The 16,529-nt window shown below is 41.0% G+C and overlaps 1 protein-coding gene across 1 annotated transcript; it reads right to left on the reverse strand.

The window, feature by feature from the left end:
• Nucleotides 1-744: 744 nt before the first annotated feature.
• Nucleotides 745-5,481, reverse strand: LOC105493663 (sarcolipin). Its single transcript, XM_011761502.2, has 2 exons — nucleotides 5,373-5,481; nucleotides 745-1,370 (listed from the first exon to the last, which is right to left on the reverse strand). Exon 2 carries the CDS (start codon nucleotides 1,293-1,295, stop codon nucleotides 1,200-1,202), a length of 96 nt encoding a protein of 31 aa, XP_011759804.1. The 5' UTR covers nucleotides 1,296-1,370; nucleotides 5,373-5,481; the 3' UTR covers nucleotides 745-1,199.
• Nucleotides 5,482-16,529: the final 11,048 nt, after the last annotated feature.

Consider the following 16,529-nt stretch of genomic DNA (forward strand, 5'->3'; position numbering starts at 1 on the left):
AGAACTATAATGCAATGTAGGCAATGCCTCAATGACAGGTCAAATTCTTGGCAAGAAACGCCTTCACGAAGGCGGCTTTGTAAGATGAGGTTTAACAACATTCCCTTTCTCTGTGGTTACCTCAGCATTGGCACAAATAGCGGATTTGGTCTGTCTAACATGGGGTGTTCTGGCAACATGTTTAAGAAACGTCTATTTTATATGTCTTTTATAAACATATAAGTTTGCATTCTCTATTTTCCTCCTTTTAGAACTGTAGCTAATTAAAGACTAGCTCCATTTGTGTAATAACAATAACCAAAATAGAATATGCCACTCTTGGGGACATGACTCATGTTCTTGTGTTACTTAGTGTAAATAATTTTAAATATTTATATGAAAACAAACATGAAGATATTATAAGGTAGAAAATACATTTCTCGTGGATTCTAAAGATAAAACACAAGACTTCAAAGAAATGTTGCACTTTTAGCTGGCAATTCAGGCTATGCTTCAGACCCCGTAGTGGAACGGATTTATTCTTCCTCTGCCCTTGAGACTAGTTTAGGGGAAAAGTTTGAGGAGCGCTGAACCAATGGAATTACTTGAAATATGACACAGTGTGTTGACTTGGTTTCAAATCTTCAGCAGTTGGAGCATCTTGGCTTACCTCAAATGCTAGAAATACGGTAGCACTTGTCATTCCAATCCCAGCCAAGGGTCAAATGCTCTATCACACATGGAAGCTAAAATAAATTCTAGAAGTTGTTTTTGAAGTTGACTTAACTTTATTCACATGATAGCTGTAAGGGCTGACAAAGACTTGCTCTAACATTCCTTCTGGCAGGTTGAATTAGAGTTTGGTTGCAGACCGTTTGAAGGGATGTGTGGTGAGACAGATCAGGGGCTTGTAACAATCCTACATCATCATGAATACAGTTTAATTTTAACTTTATGGCTTGTCTAACACATTTTCAGTTAAGAGCTGGGGAATAAATCTAACATTCACTGGCAAACACTTGGCAGCCCTTGGGAGCAGCATCTTTAGAGAACACATAATCAATCCTAGCACTACGCCATAGCAGACATTGTGAGTGCAGGTCACAGGTGCCCTCAGGTGGAGAATGGCATCCCATGACAATGACAGCAGTGGGGTCTCAGGGCATAGAGCAGGCAGCTCCAGAGCATCTCAGTCAATCCCAGGACCATGGCATGGCCTCTCAGTACTGATAGGACCTCACAAGGAGCCACATAAGAATAACCGTAATCAAGACAATAGTGAAGTTGAGAAACAGCTCCCGGGTGTTTATCCCCATTTTCCCAGCAGCTTGGTGAGAACTTCAGGCAGACTTCTGAGGGCACACCAAGAACCTCTGGCTTGTCCTCACCTCCTAATAAAACATAACAAAGAAAACACAAGGAGATTAATGAGCATTCCTGTATAACAATGCTCGTCCTTTCCTCAAAGGAAACAGAAGTGTTGTGGAAAAGGAGAGTGTGATGGGCTAAATTGTGTCCCCCAAAAATCTACATGTCAAAGCCGTAGCCCACAGTATCTCAGAATGCAACTGTGCTTGGAGATAGGGTCTTTTAAGAGGTAAGAAAGTTAAAATGAGGTAATTAAGGTGGGCCATAATCCAATATGACTAGTGTCTTTATCAGAAGAGATTAGGACACAGACAGAAACAGAGGGGAAGACCATGTGAAAACACAAGGAGAAGATGGGCATTTACAAGCCAAAGAAAGGACTCAAAAGAAACCAACTGTGCCAACACCTTGATCTGGGACATGTAGCCTCCTGACTGTCTTTGGACTGGAGACTTCCCTGAGTCTCCAGCCTACCAGCCCACCAGCCCACCAGCCCACCCTGCAGATTTTGGACTTGCCAGTCTCAGTAATCACACAAGCCAATTCCTTAAAAACAGACACCAATCCCTCAACACAACACATTCTATTAGTTAGGTTTCTCTGAAGAGCCCTAATGATTACAGACAGCCTGATTTTTCTGTCTAATGTCATAAAGACCACCATTTTTGTCCTGATTTTTTTTCCTGTGATGATTGTATTGGTGCTTTTCATAAAATGTGAAATATTACATTTTTCTTTCTCCGACTTCTGTGTGTGTTTGTGTGTGCGTGCATATGCATGTGTATACTTTTCTTAAGAGTATCAATAAGCAGGGGTACCAAAACAGAAAAACTTTATGGTTTAGTATTGTTCTTGCTTTGAATTACGTAGGTAAGTGGGATGCCATAATCTTTCAGGCCTCAGGCTGCTGTAGGTCTTCATCTAACTCTACGGAAAGCAGAAAGTACTTTCAACAGCTGCATGGCCTCTGACAAGTCCTGCATTGGGCACACAGCCTACTGGGATCAACCAAAAGCCCCTCGCATAACAGGCATTCAGCCCAAAGAGCAAGTGTTAACTTCATGGGTACTTCTGTTTCAACAAGGGCTTGTGCCAGCTATTTTTAGTCAGGTCCAGGATGTGCCTAGATTGTAAACATTTCAAAGAGCAGGGATGGTATCCTCATAGTATGTACAGATTGTCCATACAGGAAATCATACTTTGAGAACATATGCAATGAAGTCATCAAATTATTGTCTTCAGTGAGGTAGTGTAAATTGCACATTATTCAGGCAGTCTAAATGAAATTAAAGATTTATGTATTTTGAATAATTAGATATTTATATCTTAGATATTTAGGGCCAAAGTCTACTGTAGAGTGAAAGTTTAGGGAGAAAAGGTGTTTTGTTTGTTTGCTAAAGGTGAGAGTTCAAGAGGCTGAAAGGGTTGTTAGCAAGCTTTTGGTCTGAGCGGTATTTTTTTAACTATCTAACATGACTGAATTATTAATTGTAATTACTGTATTGATTATATTATCAATGGACCAAATTATTAATTGCATAAATGCCAACTGAATAATCATTTTTCATATTGTGTAACTGGCATAACATACAGGTTCAGCCAGGCATGGTAGTGGGTACCCGTAGTCCTAGCTACTTGCGAAGCTGAGGTGGGAGGATTCCTTGAGCCTAAGAGTTTAAGACCAGCCTAGGCAACATAATGAGACCCTGTCTCAAAAAAAAAATACAAGTTCAAATCGGATGGTGCCAGCCAGCAAATATATAGCCAAATGATGACAGATTTGTTTCATCTCCCTTTTAATTGTTATCCATCTTTTAGACCTCAGCATGAAGGAAATAGTAAATTGCCAATGAAAACCATCACAAATGGCTGGGCATGGTGGCTCATGCCTCTAATGAGCACTTTGGGAGGCTTGCACATTATTCAGGCAGTCTAATAATGAGTGGGAGGATCACCTGAGCCTAGGAGTTCAAGAGCAGCCTGGATAACATAGCAAGACCCTGTCTCTCCAAGAAAATAAAAAGGGGAAAAAATAGAAAATCTTTACAAAGATTTGCTTGGAGGAGAAAGTAAACAGAAGAAAATGAATGGATCAAGGAAAAAGGATTTATGAGAATGTACAAAAGAGCAGAGGAGAACAGAAAGGTAATGAGTCTTGCCAAGGTGCCTGGAGGCAAAGGAATGAGAAATGAAGACAGATTCTTTCTTATAGACTTATCAATGAAATAAAACCCTAGTCCAAATGTCCATGTATTTGGGTAAGTTCTCAAGAAATGCAGAAAATATGAAGCCTGGCTTATAATGATCAAAACAATTCAATTCAAGGAGGGCAAAACAACGGTCCCACCAAATCTGCCTATTAAATTAAGCTGTTAAGTCACAGGAATCATGGATAGTGATCCAACAGGATATACTCAGAAAATGAGAAAAGTACTATTGAAAGCTGTGCCACAGCTCTGTTCGTGTTACCTTCACAACGCAGGCAAGTGTTACTGCAGTTTTTCTCTTTCTCAAGATTGCAGCTGAGAAACTGACTTTTAGAGAGAGGAGATTAAGATGTTTGTGTAATGACAGATAACAAGTTAGAGGCAAAGCTAGAATTAGCAGACTGGAACTAGTTACTAGAATTGTGGTCACTTCCTAGGAGTTATGACATAATTGAATTATCACTGCAATTAACTGGCCTGGCTAAACAAAGTTAGCATAAATTTTCTACCACTTTGGAAAACAATTTGGCTTTCTTAGAATTAATGGTAAAAATGTTCATTCTCTAATATCTAGCATTTCACTTCTACCTTAAGACATTTAAGGACGTGTGTGCCAGGTTACATAAACAAAGAGGTTCACAGCAATATTATCACAATAACTCCAAGCTGGAAACAACTCAAATGTTTATCAACAGCAGAATGGATGATAAATTGTGGTATATTCATACATTTGAATTTTATAAAGCAAAGAAAACGTATGAACTATAGCTACACACAAAATGGGTAGATCTCACAAATATAACTGTTGGGTGAAAGAATTTACAAAAGAAACATAGAATATGACTCCATTTATATGAAGTCAAAAATAGGGAGGCTAATCATACTGTTTAGGAATGCAGACATAGATGGTCAAACTATAAAGAATAACAGGGACAAGAGGATCCCAACATCTGAGGCAGAAGGGCAGGATGGGGGTTGATCAGGAATGGGTTTCTGGGCGCTGGCAATGATCTGTTTCTTGAGCTGGATGATAATTATAGAAGTGTTGCCTTTTAGTTACTGTTTAAACTGTATATGTTTATGCACTCTTTACATTTTTTTTTCAGTCATCTCTGAATTAGCAGGCTACCCATCACACTTCTTTCTTTCTTGGGATTTACTTCTTACTACTTCTTGCACTTTAACGGTGACCTTAAGTATTTATTGTTTTATGTGATTTTAGATGAATTAAACATAAAGAGTTAAGTTGAGAATTTCTAGTGAATTCAATTCAATCAACACATATACTAACTGTAAGGTGTGGTGTGAACATTCCTTTCACACACATTTATACACTTTAGGAAGAATGAACCAGTTAGGCAGAAATTCAGATCAGCCAAGTTCCACTTTTCTGCTGTTAACCCATAAAGACACTTTGGGTTTCATTTTAAACATTCCCTGAAGTCAAGGTCATGCCATATGATCCAGTGATTGCAAGTGGATGAACTAAAACCCAAAAAAGCTCTGAATAAATTGTACAGGAAGCTTGACGTTGGTTTTCTTTGAATGGAGACTTAGAGAAGATAGCAAACAGACCTTCTTCCATAATACCAAAAAAAAATTTTTTTTTTTTTTTACTAGGAAGGGAAAAAATGCATACCCTTAGCAGAAAGAAAAGGAAAACAGAAAGCAATAGTATTCACTTTATACCTTAAGGCACGCTGTATACAAGGGGCATTGCCTATTTCATTAAGAAATGTAAACATTCCTGTGCCTTTCTCATTTGCAGCTTGTACACACACACACACCGTATGCTAAGCATAAAAATCCTGCAGTTACCTGAAGAGGATCAGAGACACACCCTGGCTATAGCAGGTTTCTCCTCGCTGTCTCCAACTTCAGCTCCAACTCCTTCTCCCCTCCCAGGCTGTCTGGACTCCTGGACTCTGGGCAGTGCCTAAAGTAGTCCGTGGAAGCTGGCAATCACTGTGATGTCACTGATGAAATATCTCAAAGGAACACCCTCCGAAGGTTCGAGGCTATTTGTGTTCAGGGGGACATGGGAATATGTTGACTAAGACTCTGTTCCTTTGGCTGCCAATTTGCCACTACCAGGATTTAAAAACCTTCTGTTTCCAGTTGACTTTTAGTGCAATTGACATGGGTTTTAAATGTATCTTTTACATCTTCACGAATATCTTTAACATGTCTTTAAAACATCCTAAACCAAGAATGATAGACTAATTTTAACCAGTCGATGCTGCATTTGACTGCTCTCCCTAGTCAGCATGTGAGGTGTAAAAATGTGACTTCATTTTACCACCCATATCTTTAGTTATTTGAAATGTGAAGAGTTTGCTGCTTTACACCCACACACATGCACACCCATACACACACACACACACACACACACTCTCTCCAGAATTCAATAGGCATCTTTAGCTCTTTGAAAACTGACTTTAGTCCAAGCAGTGAAAGCTATCCCCTCAGTCACCTGCTCCACATAACTTTCCGGCTAAGCTGTGCATTGCAAGTTTACATGTGGATCTACAGTTTCATCTGAAACAGCCGAGGAAGTCATGGTTTGTATATCTCTGTCAATAAATTAATAGAGCAGTAAACTCACACAGTTCAACTCAGTTATTTGGATAGATTGGGGGGGAAGGAGAACTGGGGTAAAATTAGTGGAAAATGTGAATTATAGAATATATCTGAATGAAAGACAAGTATTATATAACTTTCTAACACAAACATTGACTAAAATTAGACTAAGATGAGTTTGTAACCAACATGTCACATGTTTAGAGCCCCTGAAGTGTTTCATTAGACTTGAAAGCAGATCAATTAAGTACTTTAAACATGACCCTAGCCATTGTGTTTGCTCAGCAGATCCTTTCTTTATAGATAATAGAGGAAATCTCCCCCTCTGAATTCCCAGTTAGGGTCAATCAAAATAATGCATTCCCAAAAGGCATAAACAAACGAAATTCTCTACGTAGTTGTGCCCGTCGTGAAACCTTTCCGTCCATTCCTCATACCCCAGAGACATTACCAAAACAAGACTTTCCATTTCGTTTCCTCATTTTAACATAAGCTTAGCGATGGGTAATCTTAATACAACATTCTGTCCCCACTTGTCTTGTGAAAAGAGAGCTTGCTGAAGTGACAGAGAGTGTATAATAATTATAGTGCAATCGAACATTGGCATTATCTGTTGCCATCTGGCAAACTCCTTGAATGTAGTCAGAGTGCTGCCTTCTGCCTCCAAGCTCTCACCAGATTGTTTGCCAGGCTGGGAATGTTTTCCTAGTTACCAAGCCACACCTGTCTCTTTTTGTAACCACTCAAAATTATTTTTTGTTGAAATAAAAAGCTATATATTTATTGTAGGACATGTGAAAATATATTAAAGTATTTAAAATTTTTAAATTACTTTTAATCTCATCACCCAAAGGAAAAAAAAAAAAAAAAAAAAAAACCTTACATTGCTTTTTTTTTTTTTTGAGATGGAGTTTCGCTCTTGTCATCCAGGCTGGAGTGCAGTGGCGCCATCTCAGCTCACTGCAACCTCCGCCTCCCGGGTTCCAGCGATTCTCCTACCTCAGCCTCCTGAGTAGCTGGGATTACAGGCATGCACCCCTATGCCTGGCTAATTTTTGTATTTTCAGTAGAGACGGGGCTTCACCATGTTGGCCAGGCTGGCTTTGAACTCCTGAGCTCAGGTGATCCAACCGCCTCAGCCTCCCAAAGTCCTAGGATTGTAGGTGTGAGCCACTGCGCCTGGCCTACATTACTTTTTATTCATCTGTTTGAAGCTGCATAGGCACAATCTCAAATTCCCAGGATATTTTTGGTAAAAGAATCTAAAACTTGAAAACTTTTTTCTTAATTCATTTGGAATCAAATTATTTGTAGTATATCATGTGTTGGTATTAGGTTTATGGGATAAGCATTTATTTTGTACATGTCAGATTATGAATTAGCTCTACAATATTTAAAATGTTAAATACAAAAGAGAAATGTTAACATATCACCAAAACAGCTCTCCAGTGCTGTCATTTTGTTGAATTGGTCAATTTCAAAGTAACTTAGAAGAAAAATTCTACTTCTTATTTGACCGAATCGGTCAGTCCAGTTTGCCTCGTTTAAGCATGTCTAATGCTGCACCAAGGTCGACTGTGCCCAGTGCATTGACAAATTCCCAGACTTGAGAACCTTCTGAAAATTAGTGGTTTCTTCTGTGATGTCAAGAGATTGGGATTACACTTGGAATGTAGTTGTCCCTAGCTTAGCCTTACCCTCTCCAGAAACAAATGAAGCCGCCCCAAATCACCTGACAACTATTCAAAGGCATAAGGAGGGTTTAACCCTCAGGATCTGCAGGTCTACTAAAAATAAAAAATAAAAAATAAAAATAAAAAATCTTGTTTCTTGCAAGGAACCAAAATAAAATAAATATAAAATCAACATTATTTTTTAAAAAGCAATATTATTGTTTCTCATTTAAGAAGTTGAGAATGGCAACATTTCAGACCTCAGTACCAAAGCAAATTCATCCCTTGCAATTAACGTTACTTAACTCCGCTAATACTTTCCTTCCTGAGAGCAATTCCCATGACTTAGCAGCATTCATTTCATATCAACTTTCTTTCAAGATACTTCTCTGCCCATTGGCAGGATGACAATCTAAATAAACTTTGACATTATTTCTCTGCCTATTCATCTAGAACTTAGCCAATGGCCAAAAACGTTAAGAAAACAACATTCACATTGACACTGGCACTGAATCTCTAATTGGTATTTATCTCCCCACCAGCATCACCAAATACATTCTCAGGTGTAAAAATGGCATCCTTTGAGAATCAGTGCTGAGCTCTTTGCCTGACAGATTAGTTGCTAAACTAGCTCGTTTCACGTACTCCCCTCTTCAACCCACCTTTTTACTCTGAGAACTGAAAAGTGAAGACCTACATCAGTCCTAGAATTCTACAAGTCTGCAACATGATGGGAGAAGTCAGCAAGGCCTTGATGAAGGCGATAAGCTCTTAGCACATCGCAGTATCGAGCATGATCATCTCAGTGGCCTTCTCACTTTGCCATCTTCACATCCAGCTGGTCATGGAGCTGGGGAGAAAGACAGCAGCAGCTTTCTGCTATTCTCCCTCACTTTCCCAAACACATGAGTGAGCGCATGCCCAGAGAGAAAAGAAAACCCTACTTCTTGAAGTTTTCTCCATGTCAGTATTGCCACAATCATCATCTAAGCCCTGCCCTTCTGGCCACAGGGAAAGCCCATGCAAAAGTCATGAAGAAGCTTAAGTGGCCACTGGCAGGTCGACACAATACTGCTAATTCAAACACTTTAGCCCAAGCCACCTGTGGGAAAGTGGGAAGCAAATGGACCTTGAAGTGACAAAAGCCTGTGTTCATATTCTAAATTTTCCGCTTGCTGAGTAACATTAAGAAAATGATTTATCCTTTCTGGGCCTCAGTGTCCCCATCTATAATATGATAATACTAATATCCCTCAAAGATTTGTGGTGAAGATCCAATTGATAATGTAAGTAAAATCAACTTGTTCCTTTCCATCACTAAGATTTGATACTACACCAATGTGTGTAAAAACAAGCACAGAGCCTGTGGGGTCATCAGTTAAACGATGCTAGTTGTCAGGGGTTTTTTTCAATCCTAATCATTAAAAGTAAATAAATAAACAACAAGGAGGAACTCCTTGACAAGTACAAGTACAAAGCTTCTCTTTTCATTTATGACCAAAGGAGAATGGGTTGAGTGTCACTTCGTCTAAAAATTCTGTGAAACATTCACTAATATAAGGACTGACTTTAGCCCAGACAGTGAATGGAGTGCATGGAGTTGAAACAAGCTTGACTTCCTTGACTCTCTCTCTCTCCTGCCACCTGTGTGTCCCGCAGATGCTGCCCAGGTACTGTCACTACAGAGCAGAGGGGATGCACAGCAGAAGGCCAAGTCATCAGCTTTGCCATTACTTCTGCAATTGTTCAATTGGTATCAAGTGAACACTACTAAATACACAGCATTGTTCTAGTCACACAGGAAGTAATAATGACACAGAGTAGGGCTACTGCCCCCCAAAAGAAGAAGATTAAGAAAAGTAGACACTATTCGCAGTAGCCCAGTTACGGAATTAACCTATGTCCATCAACAGATGAATAGATAAAGAAAGTGTCATCTATATACACAATGGAATACTATTCAGCCTTTAAAAAGAAGGAAAATATTAGAGAACATGATGCTAAGGGCAATAAGCCAGACACGACAAATACTGCATGTTCTTACTTACATGTGGAATCTGAAACAATCAAACTCATAGAAGCAGAGTAGAATGGTGGTTACAGAGACTGGGGAAAGGGGTGAATGGGGAGATGATGGTCAAAGGATACAAAGTCTCAGGAAGAATAAATATATTTTAGGCCTATTGCGCAGGATGGTGAATATAGTTAATAACGGTGTATTGTACGTTTCAAAACCACTAACAATAAATTCAAATGTTCTCACCATGAAAAACAGTATTTGATGTAACAGATATGTTAATTAGCTTAATTTAATTATTCCACATTTAGTACCTTATAAATATCTACAACCACCAATTGTCAATTTATAATAAAATTTAATTTTTTTTTTTAAAGGGGTGGCCAGCCACGGTGACTCATGCCTGTAATCCCAGCACTTTGAGAGGCCAAGGCGGGTGGATCACTTGAGGTCAGGAGTTCAAGACTAGCCTGGCCAACATGGTGAAACCCCATTTCTACTAAAACAAAAATTAGCCAGGCGTGGTGGCATGCGCCTGTAGTCCCAGCTACTCAGGAGGCTGAGGCAGGAGAATTGCTTGAACCTGGGAGACAGAGGTTTCGGTGAGCTGAGATTGTACCACTGTACTCCAGCCTGAGTGACAGAGCGACACTCCATCTCAAAAAAATAAAATAAAACAAAAAGAAAGGGGCAAAAAAAAAAAAATTAGAATACAAGACAGTGTGAGAGAGGTGGCATCAGAATGACATCAGGAAAGACAATAGGAGTCCCTGGGTGGGAGAGATCTCTTTCTCCTGAGATGAAAGGAAATCAGAGCAACTTTTTACAAAGCATAGAGAGTGGTACTGAAGATGAAGCAGACTCATGAACGATCAACTCGAAGACTCGAGTTGAGCCTCAAAAAGAGAAAAAAGCTACTGAGGCTAAAATAATAATGCTAATAACCACAGCAACGTCAACTAGCACTTACTAAACATGAATCACCTTATTTAATTCCTTCAGCAATCCTATGAGGTGGGTACAACACTCCTATTCCATGGAGGAGAAAACTCGGGCCCAGAGAGGCTATGCCTTGATAAGTCAAAGAGCGCATAAGTGACAGAACTGAGATTTAAAACTTTTGGACCCAGCCCTGAGCTCCAACCACTACATGATAGTGCATTCAGCACAACCATGAAAGCATCCTCTAGCCCAGGCGCCTCCACCTCCTTTTGATTGTGCACTTTATTGATAAAAAATTTTACTGTGATCACTGACAGAAAACTTAGGTATTTTTAATAGATTATGTGCAGGTGCTACTGTACTAATTTATTATGCAGCACACTAATAAACATTTTAAAATATGAGGCCAGGTGCAGTGGCTCACACCGGTAATCCCAGCACTTTGGGAGGCTGAGGCGGGTGGATCACTTGAGATCAAGAGTTTGAGAACAGTCTGGCCAACATGGTGAAACCTCATCTCTACTCAAAATACAAAAATTAGCCAGGCATAGTGGCAGATGCTTGTGATCCCAGCTACTCAGGAGGCTGAGGCGTGAGAATCGCTTGAACCCGGGAGGCGGAGATTGCAGTGAGCCAAGACTGCACCACTGCACTCCAGCCTAGGGGATAGAGCAAGACTCCATCTCAAAAATAAATAAATAAATAAATAAAATATGAGGCACAAAGCAAGAGAAATTAGAAGTCTCTTTGTTTGTTTGTTTCTCCCCATCAGGAGACTACTTTTCCCCCATGCAGACACCTCTGCAATACTCTATCGCACCTAAAAAAGAATGCCATAAAATTTAGCTTTTGGTTACACATTGAATCCTGGCAGGTGAACAATAAATCCTTGTTGAAAATATAAATGATTATTACCTGTGTCATTACCCACTTGTAACAACTGTGATTTTTGTCTCACTAACTGAATTTAAACTTCAAAGGCACAATTGCTTGTATTTCTTTCGTTTCTCTAGCTGTGCCCCGAACCAGTGAAGAAGCAGAGTAGATGCTCCAAAACGCATAGCATTGATGCATTTTGAATGATGCATTTTGAGTGATGGAGGCTGAGCCCCCATCACTTCATATCCCTGCTGATGTCCACATGTGTCTGAGCATGGCAAACGTCAATGGGGAAGTCAAGGTCAACATCAAAGCTACTCATACATGGACCTCAAAGCCTCCCAGAAGAAACTCTTCTGTAGGGAATTGAATCAAGAAGATACACATGGGGCCAGGCATGGTGGCTCACACTTGTAATCCCAGCACTTTGGGAGGCCAAGGCGGGCAGATCATCTAAGGTCAGGAGTTCAAGACCAGCCTGGTCAATGTGGTGAAACCCCATCTCTACTAAAAATACAAAAAAAACCCAAAAAAATCTGCCAGGCGTGGTGGTACACACCTGTAGTCCTAGCTATTTGGGAGGCTGAGGCAGGAGAATCACCTGAACCTGGGAGGCAGAGGTTGCAGTGAGCCAAGGTGGCACCATTGCACTCCAGCCTGGGTGACAGACTCCATCTCAAAAAAAAAAAAAAAAAAAAAAAAAAAAAGATACACAAGGGTCAGCAACAGGGAGAACAGACTATGCTTCCATAGCAAGGAACACACCTTCCCTGTGTTAGTTCAGTCCCGTGAGAAGCAGATGCCAAGATGCCACTAAGTGTGCAAAAGAAAAACATATTGAGGGAAATGACTCTGAGAGAAAATAGGAGGGAGTGGGGAAACTGAGCTAGTCATCAAACAGCAATCCAGGTCTGACCCCAAGAGGAGAGAGGGCAAGGGGACAAGAAGACTGGGCGGCAGCATCTTAGATGGCAGTGCTAGGCAAAGTCCGATAGGGCCATCAGGAAACCTCAAGTCAAAATCTCCTGTTACAGGTGCTCCGTGTCTCCCAGGGATGAGTCAGCCTTAGTGTTCCTCCCATGCTCAGTTATCGACTGGGAGCAGCCTGTGGGAAGCTGGCCTCCGTGTAAACATGACTGTGATTTCAGAGCACAGCAGCTGGGCCCACCTCCATTATGGTGCAGTCAGTTCTGAGAGGTGCATTCCCATAGCCGCCACACTCACATTCTGCCCATTCTACTTCTCTAGAGCCTGACCTAGTAGGGGAGAGGACTATGGGCAAAAACTCCATAACTCTTTACTCTTTAACAACTAACCTCAACAGCATGTAGCACTGAAAGGGAGAGAGAGATTCTCCCTGCAAGTGTCATCTCGCAGACCTCAGCATATCCACGGAACCAGTGGTGTAATGTCCTTCAATGGAAGTGTCACGGAGCCTGGCAGAAGCAGCAAGACTGTCCAATAATTACTCACCTGCCATTTATATTAATCTCTGCAGGCCTCAGCAGCAGACAGCAGCAGAGAAGAGCCAGAGCTCAAGAGCAAGAAAATGACAGGCCGTATGTGATAGCTGACAGTACTTGTTCATGAGCCCACGTGAGCCACCCACGAAGTTGCTGGAAATAATCAGGAGGAACATTATAGTGGTATGGAGTCTTGCATAATAGGTGGGAAAAAGGGCCAAAAAAAAATATGTGTTACTCCTATTTATAATAACCCATTCTAAGTCCTGGATTGGTGAGGTGACACCTGTTAGCATCATTTGACTTGGAACCATTTAAACTCTTCTTCTCTGGAACGAGTATATTTCTGCTCTATAATAAGATTCTGTAAACAAACGGCTTTCTCTCAGCACATTAAACATAGTTACCAGGGGGAAAAAAAGAAAAAAAGCAGCCAAAAATATGTTTACTACTAGGCTAATACCATCTGCCCTCAGAACACTTCCAGATTTCAGATTGGCTTTGTTATTTTTTGGATGGGAAATAAGAATTCAGCAGTCTTTTGATGTGCTGTTACTGAACTGTTCAGGGAGATTCTAGCCAGACACGCCCACTTGAAACATGCTGTTCCTTTGTGAATTCGATCAAGGGTATTTTCACTGAATCTCTTCTGGGAATCTGTCAGTCAGAATAACACAATTGCAGTTACAGCAAGAATAATAAGGACCAGATAAAACTGCTTGTTGTTCTCTGTGAACAAGTTCATTTGGCTTTAGCTTTTAGCTATTAAAGCAGAGAGAATAGAGTCCTCAAGAATCATGAAAATCTATCTCTGCTCTCTGTGTGAGTAATGAGAAAACTGAACTGCCTGTTTGCAGCAATGTGGAAGAAGATGAGCTGGATCCAAGCTCTAGGCTAGGTTTCCTTTTGGATTAGGGACATGCTATCTCACAAGGCAATCAGGCACATGTTCGACAGGCTGGGGAGTAACCTAACCTTTTACACTTTTACAGTGAGAGAGAATGTGGAGTTGCCAGGGGCTAGTATTCTCGGAATTTGGGCAGCTTATCTTGGAGAAGTGGTTCAGACCTACTCTATGTAGCTTGCATTTCACTGGTTCTTACCCCATTTGGCAGTGTAGAACAGAAAACCAAATATGCACATCCCTCAGGCCACCAACTGTATCTGTGTCATCAGGGGGTATACCTCTTGTACGACAAAAGTCCAATCAAGTCAGACGCGATGGTGTGTGCCTGTAATCTCAGCTATTGAGAAGGCTGAGGCAGGAGGGTCTCTTGAGCCCAGGAGTTCAAGGCCAGCCTGAGCAACATAGCAAAACCCTGTCTCTTTAAAAAAAAAAAAAAAAAAAAAAAAAAAAAAGTCCAGGGCCAGGCATGGTGGCTCATGCCTGTAATCCCAGCACTTTGGGAGGCCGAGGCAGGCGGATCACCTGACGTCAGGAGCTCGAGAGCAGCCTGGCCAACATGGTAAAACCTCGTCCCCACTAAAAATACAAAAAATTAGCCGAGCGCTGTGGTGGACACCTGTAATCCCAGCTACTCGGAAAGCTGAGGCAGGAGAATTGCTTGAACCTGGGAAGCGGAGGTTGCAGTGAGCTGACATCATGCCATTGCACTCCAGCCTGGGCAACAAGAGTGAAACTCCATCTCAAAAAAAAAAATAAGAAAGGAAGGAAGGAAGGAAGGAAGGAAGGAAGGAAGGAAGGAAGGAAGGAAGGAAGGAAGGAAGGAAGGAAGGAAGGAAGGAAGGAAGGAAAAGAAAAATCCAATCAGTAAACACTTTCTTCCTTTCCTCCTATTGGATTCCTTTTTTTTATTAGATGTTGACAGCATTCATCAGGCATTTACAGTCAACCCTTTAGTCCTACCACACTGGCTGAGAACCAACACATACACCAGACATTCATCCTGCCACTTCCTCTACGGACAATCACATCTGCCAAGCACCACGACTGCTTGCCTTGGGCATTGTCCACGACTACAAGGAACCCTTTTCTCTGCAGCCATCTATGCTGGGTCCCAAAGCTTTTGACCACTGGAGGTACGAAAGTACACTTACTTCTGGAGCAAAACTGGGGTAGGTGTGGAGAAGTGTGTCTCTTTCTGTGTGTTACAACCTGTTGAGAAATACTGTATTAATCAGGGTTCTCCAGAGACACAGAACCAGTAGGACATATACAGACCTCTAAGAGGAGATTTATTATGGGAATTGGCTCACATGATTTTGGAGCCTAAGACCCACAGTATGTCATCTGCAAGCTGGAGAACCAGAAAAGTCAGTGGTATAATTCAGTCTGAGTCTGAAGGCCTGAGAACCAAGAGAACCAAGGGTGTAAGTCCCAGAGTTCAAAGACCCAAGAACCAGCAGCACCAATGTCCAAGGGCAGGAGAAGATGGAGGTTCCAGACCAAGAAAAGAGAGAATTTACTCTTCCTCTGCCTTTTTTTGTATTTGGGCCCTCAATGAATTGGATGCTGCCCACCCACACTGGTGAGAGCAGTCTTCGTAGTCCCTGATTAAATGCTAATCTCTTCCAGAAACACCCTCACAGGTACACCCATAAATGATGTTTAATCTGGGCACCTCTTGGCCCAGTCAAGTTGATGCATTAAATTCACCATCACAAGTACTAAAGGAATACTATCTTGCTGTCACTCCAGTGTCTGCACAGACATGAGTTAATGGGGAAGTTCAGCTAGGGAATACGTAGAAGTAATAGGCATCACCCTTCTTCTCTTAGTATGAATTCTCTCTCAGGAGGTGCCTAAATTCCCAGAGCAAATCAACTTCCATCACACCTGCTCCGTTTGCACGTGAGACATGCATTGACAAATCTTGGACTTGAGACACTCCAGAGTCTCCTTGTTTACATATGCTTTCCTCTTAATCAGAGCATCTTTCTTTTTTCCCTCAATGACTCCTACCCTTATTTGATGATTAAGATTAGTACTTAATTCAAGGGCCACATCCCCTGATCTTCTAGGTTAGGACGGATGAACCTCTGAGATCTCCCTAGCCCTATACACTACGGATTTCACCATATAGTCAGCATTGACTTTCTTATTCATCTCCTCTCCTATGAATAGGGATTGCGTCACTCACCTCTACCGGCTTAGTGCTAGCCATGTAGTGTACAGTGTGCAGTAGGCACTCCATAAGAGTGCTTAAATATATGTATAAACATAAAGTGAGTCATTAATAACTGTTCAACTCTGAAGAGTCATGGCAAATAAATGTTTTCAAAATAAAATGTTCTAATCTTTCGTCAGTTTATGCTCAGAAAAGATGGAGATGTTTACAAGAGCTGTAGTAACTTGAACTACTCAGAATTTCTTGATCTAAAAATAGTACATGCTAGGCTTCCTACCACTGAGCAGGTCTGACAGCTGTTCATTAGGTTGGCACATATTAATAATATGCTT

Source organism: Macaca nemestrina, chromosome 12, assembly GCF_043159975.1.
Source record: "Macaca nemestrina isolate mMacNem1 chromosome 12, mMacNem.hap1, whole genome shotgun sequence".
In the NCBI taxonomy this organism is placed as follows: Eukaryota; Metazoa; Chordata; class Mammalia; order Primates; family Cercopithecidae; genus Macaca; species Macaca nemestrina.

Bases quoted from the DNA above. Each gene is read 5' to 3' on its own strand.
- LOC105493663 (XM_011761502.2), bottom strand. From the start codon at position 1,295: ATGGGGATAAACACCCGGGAGCTGTTTCTCAACTTCACTATTGTCTTG.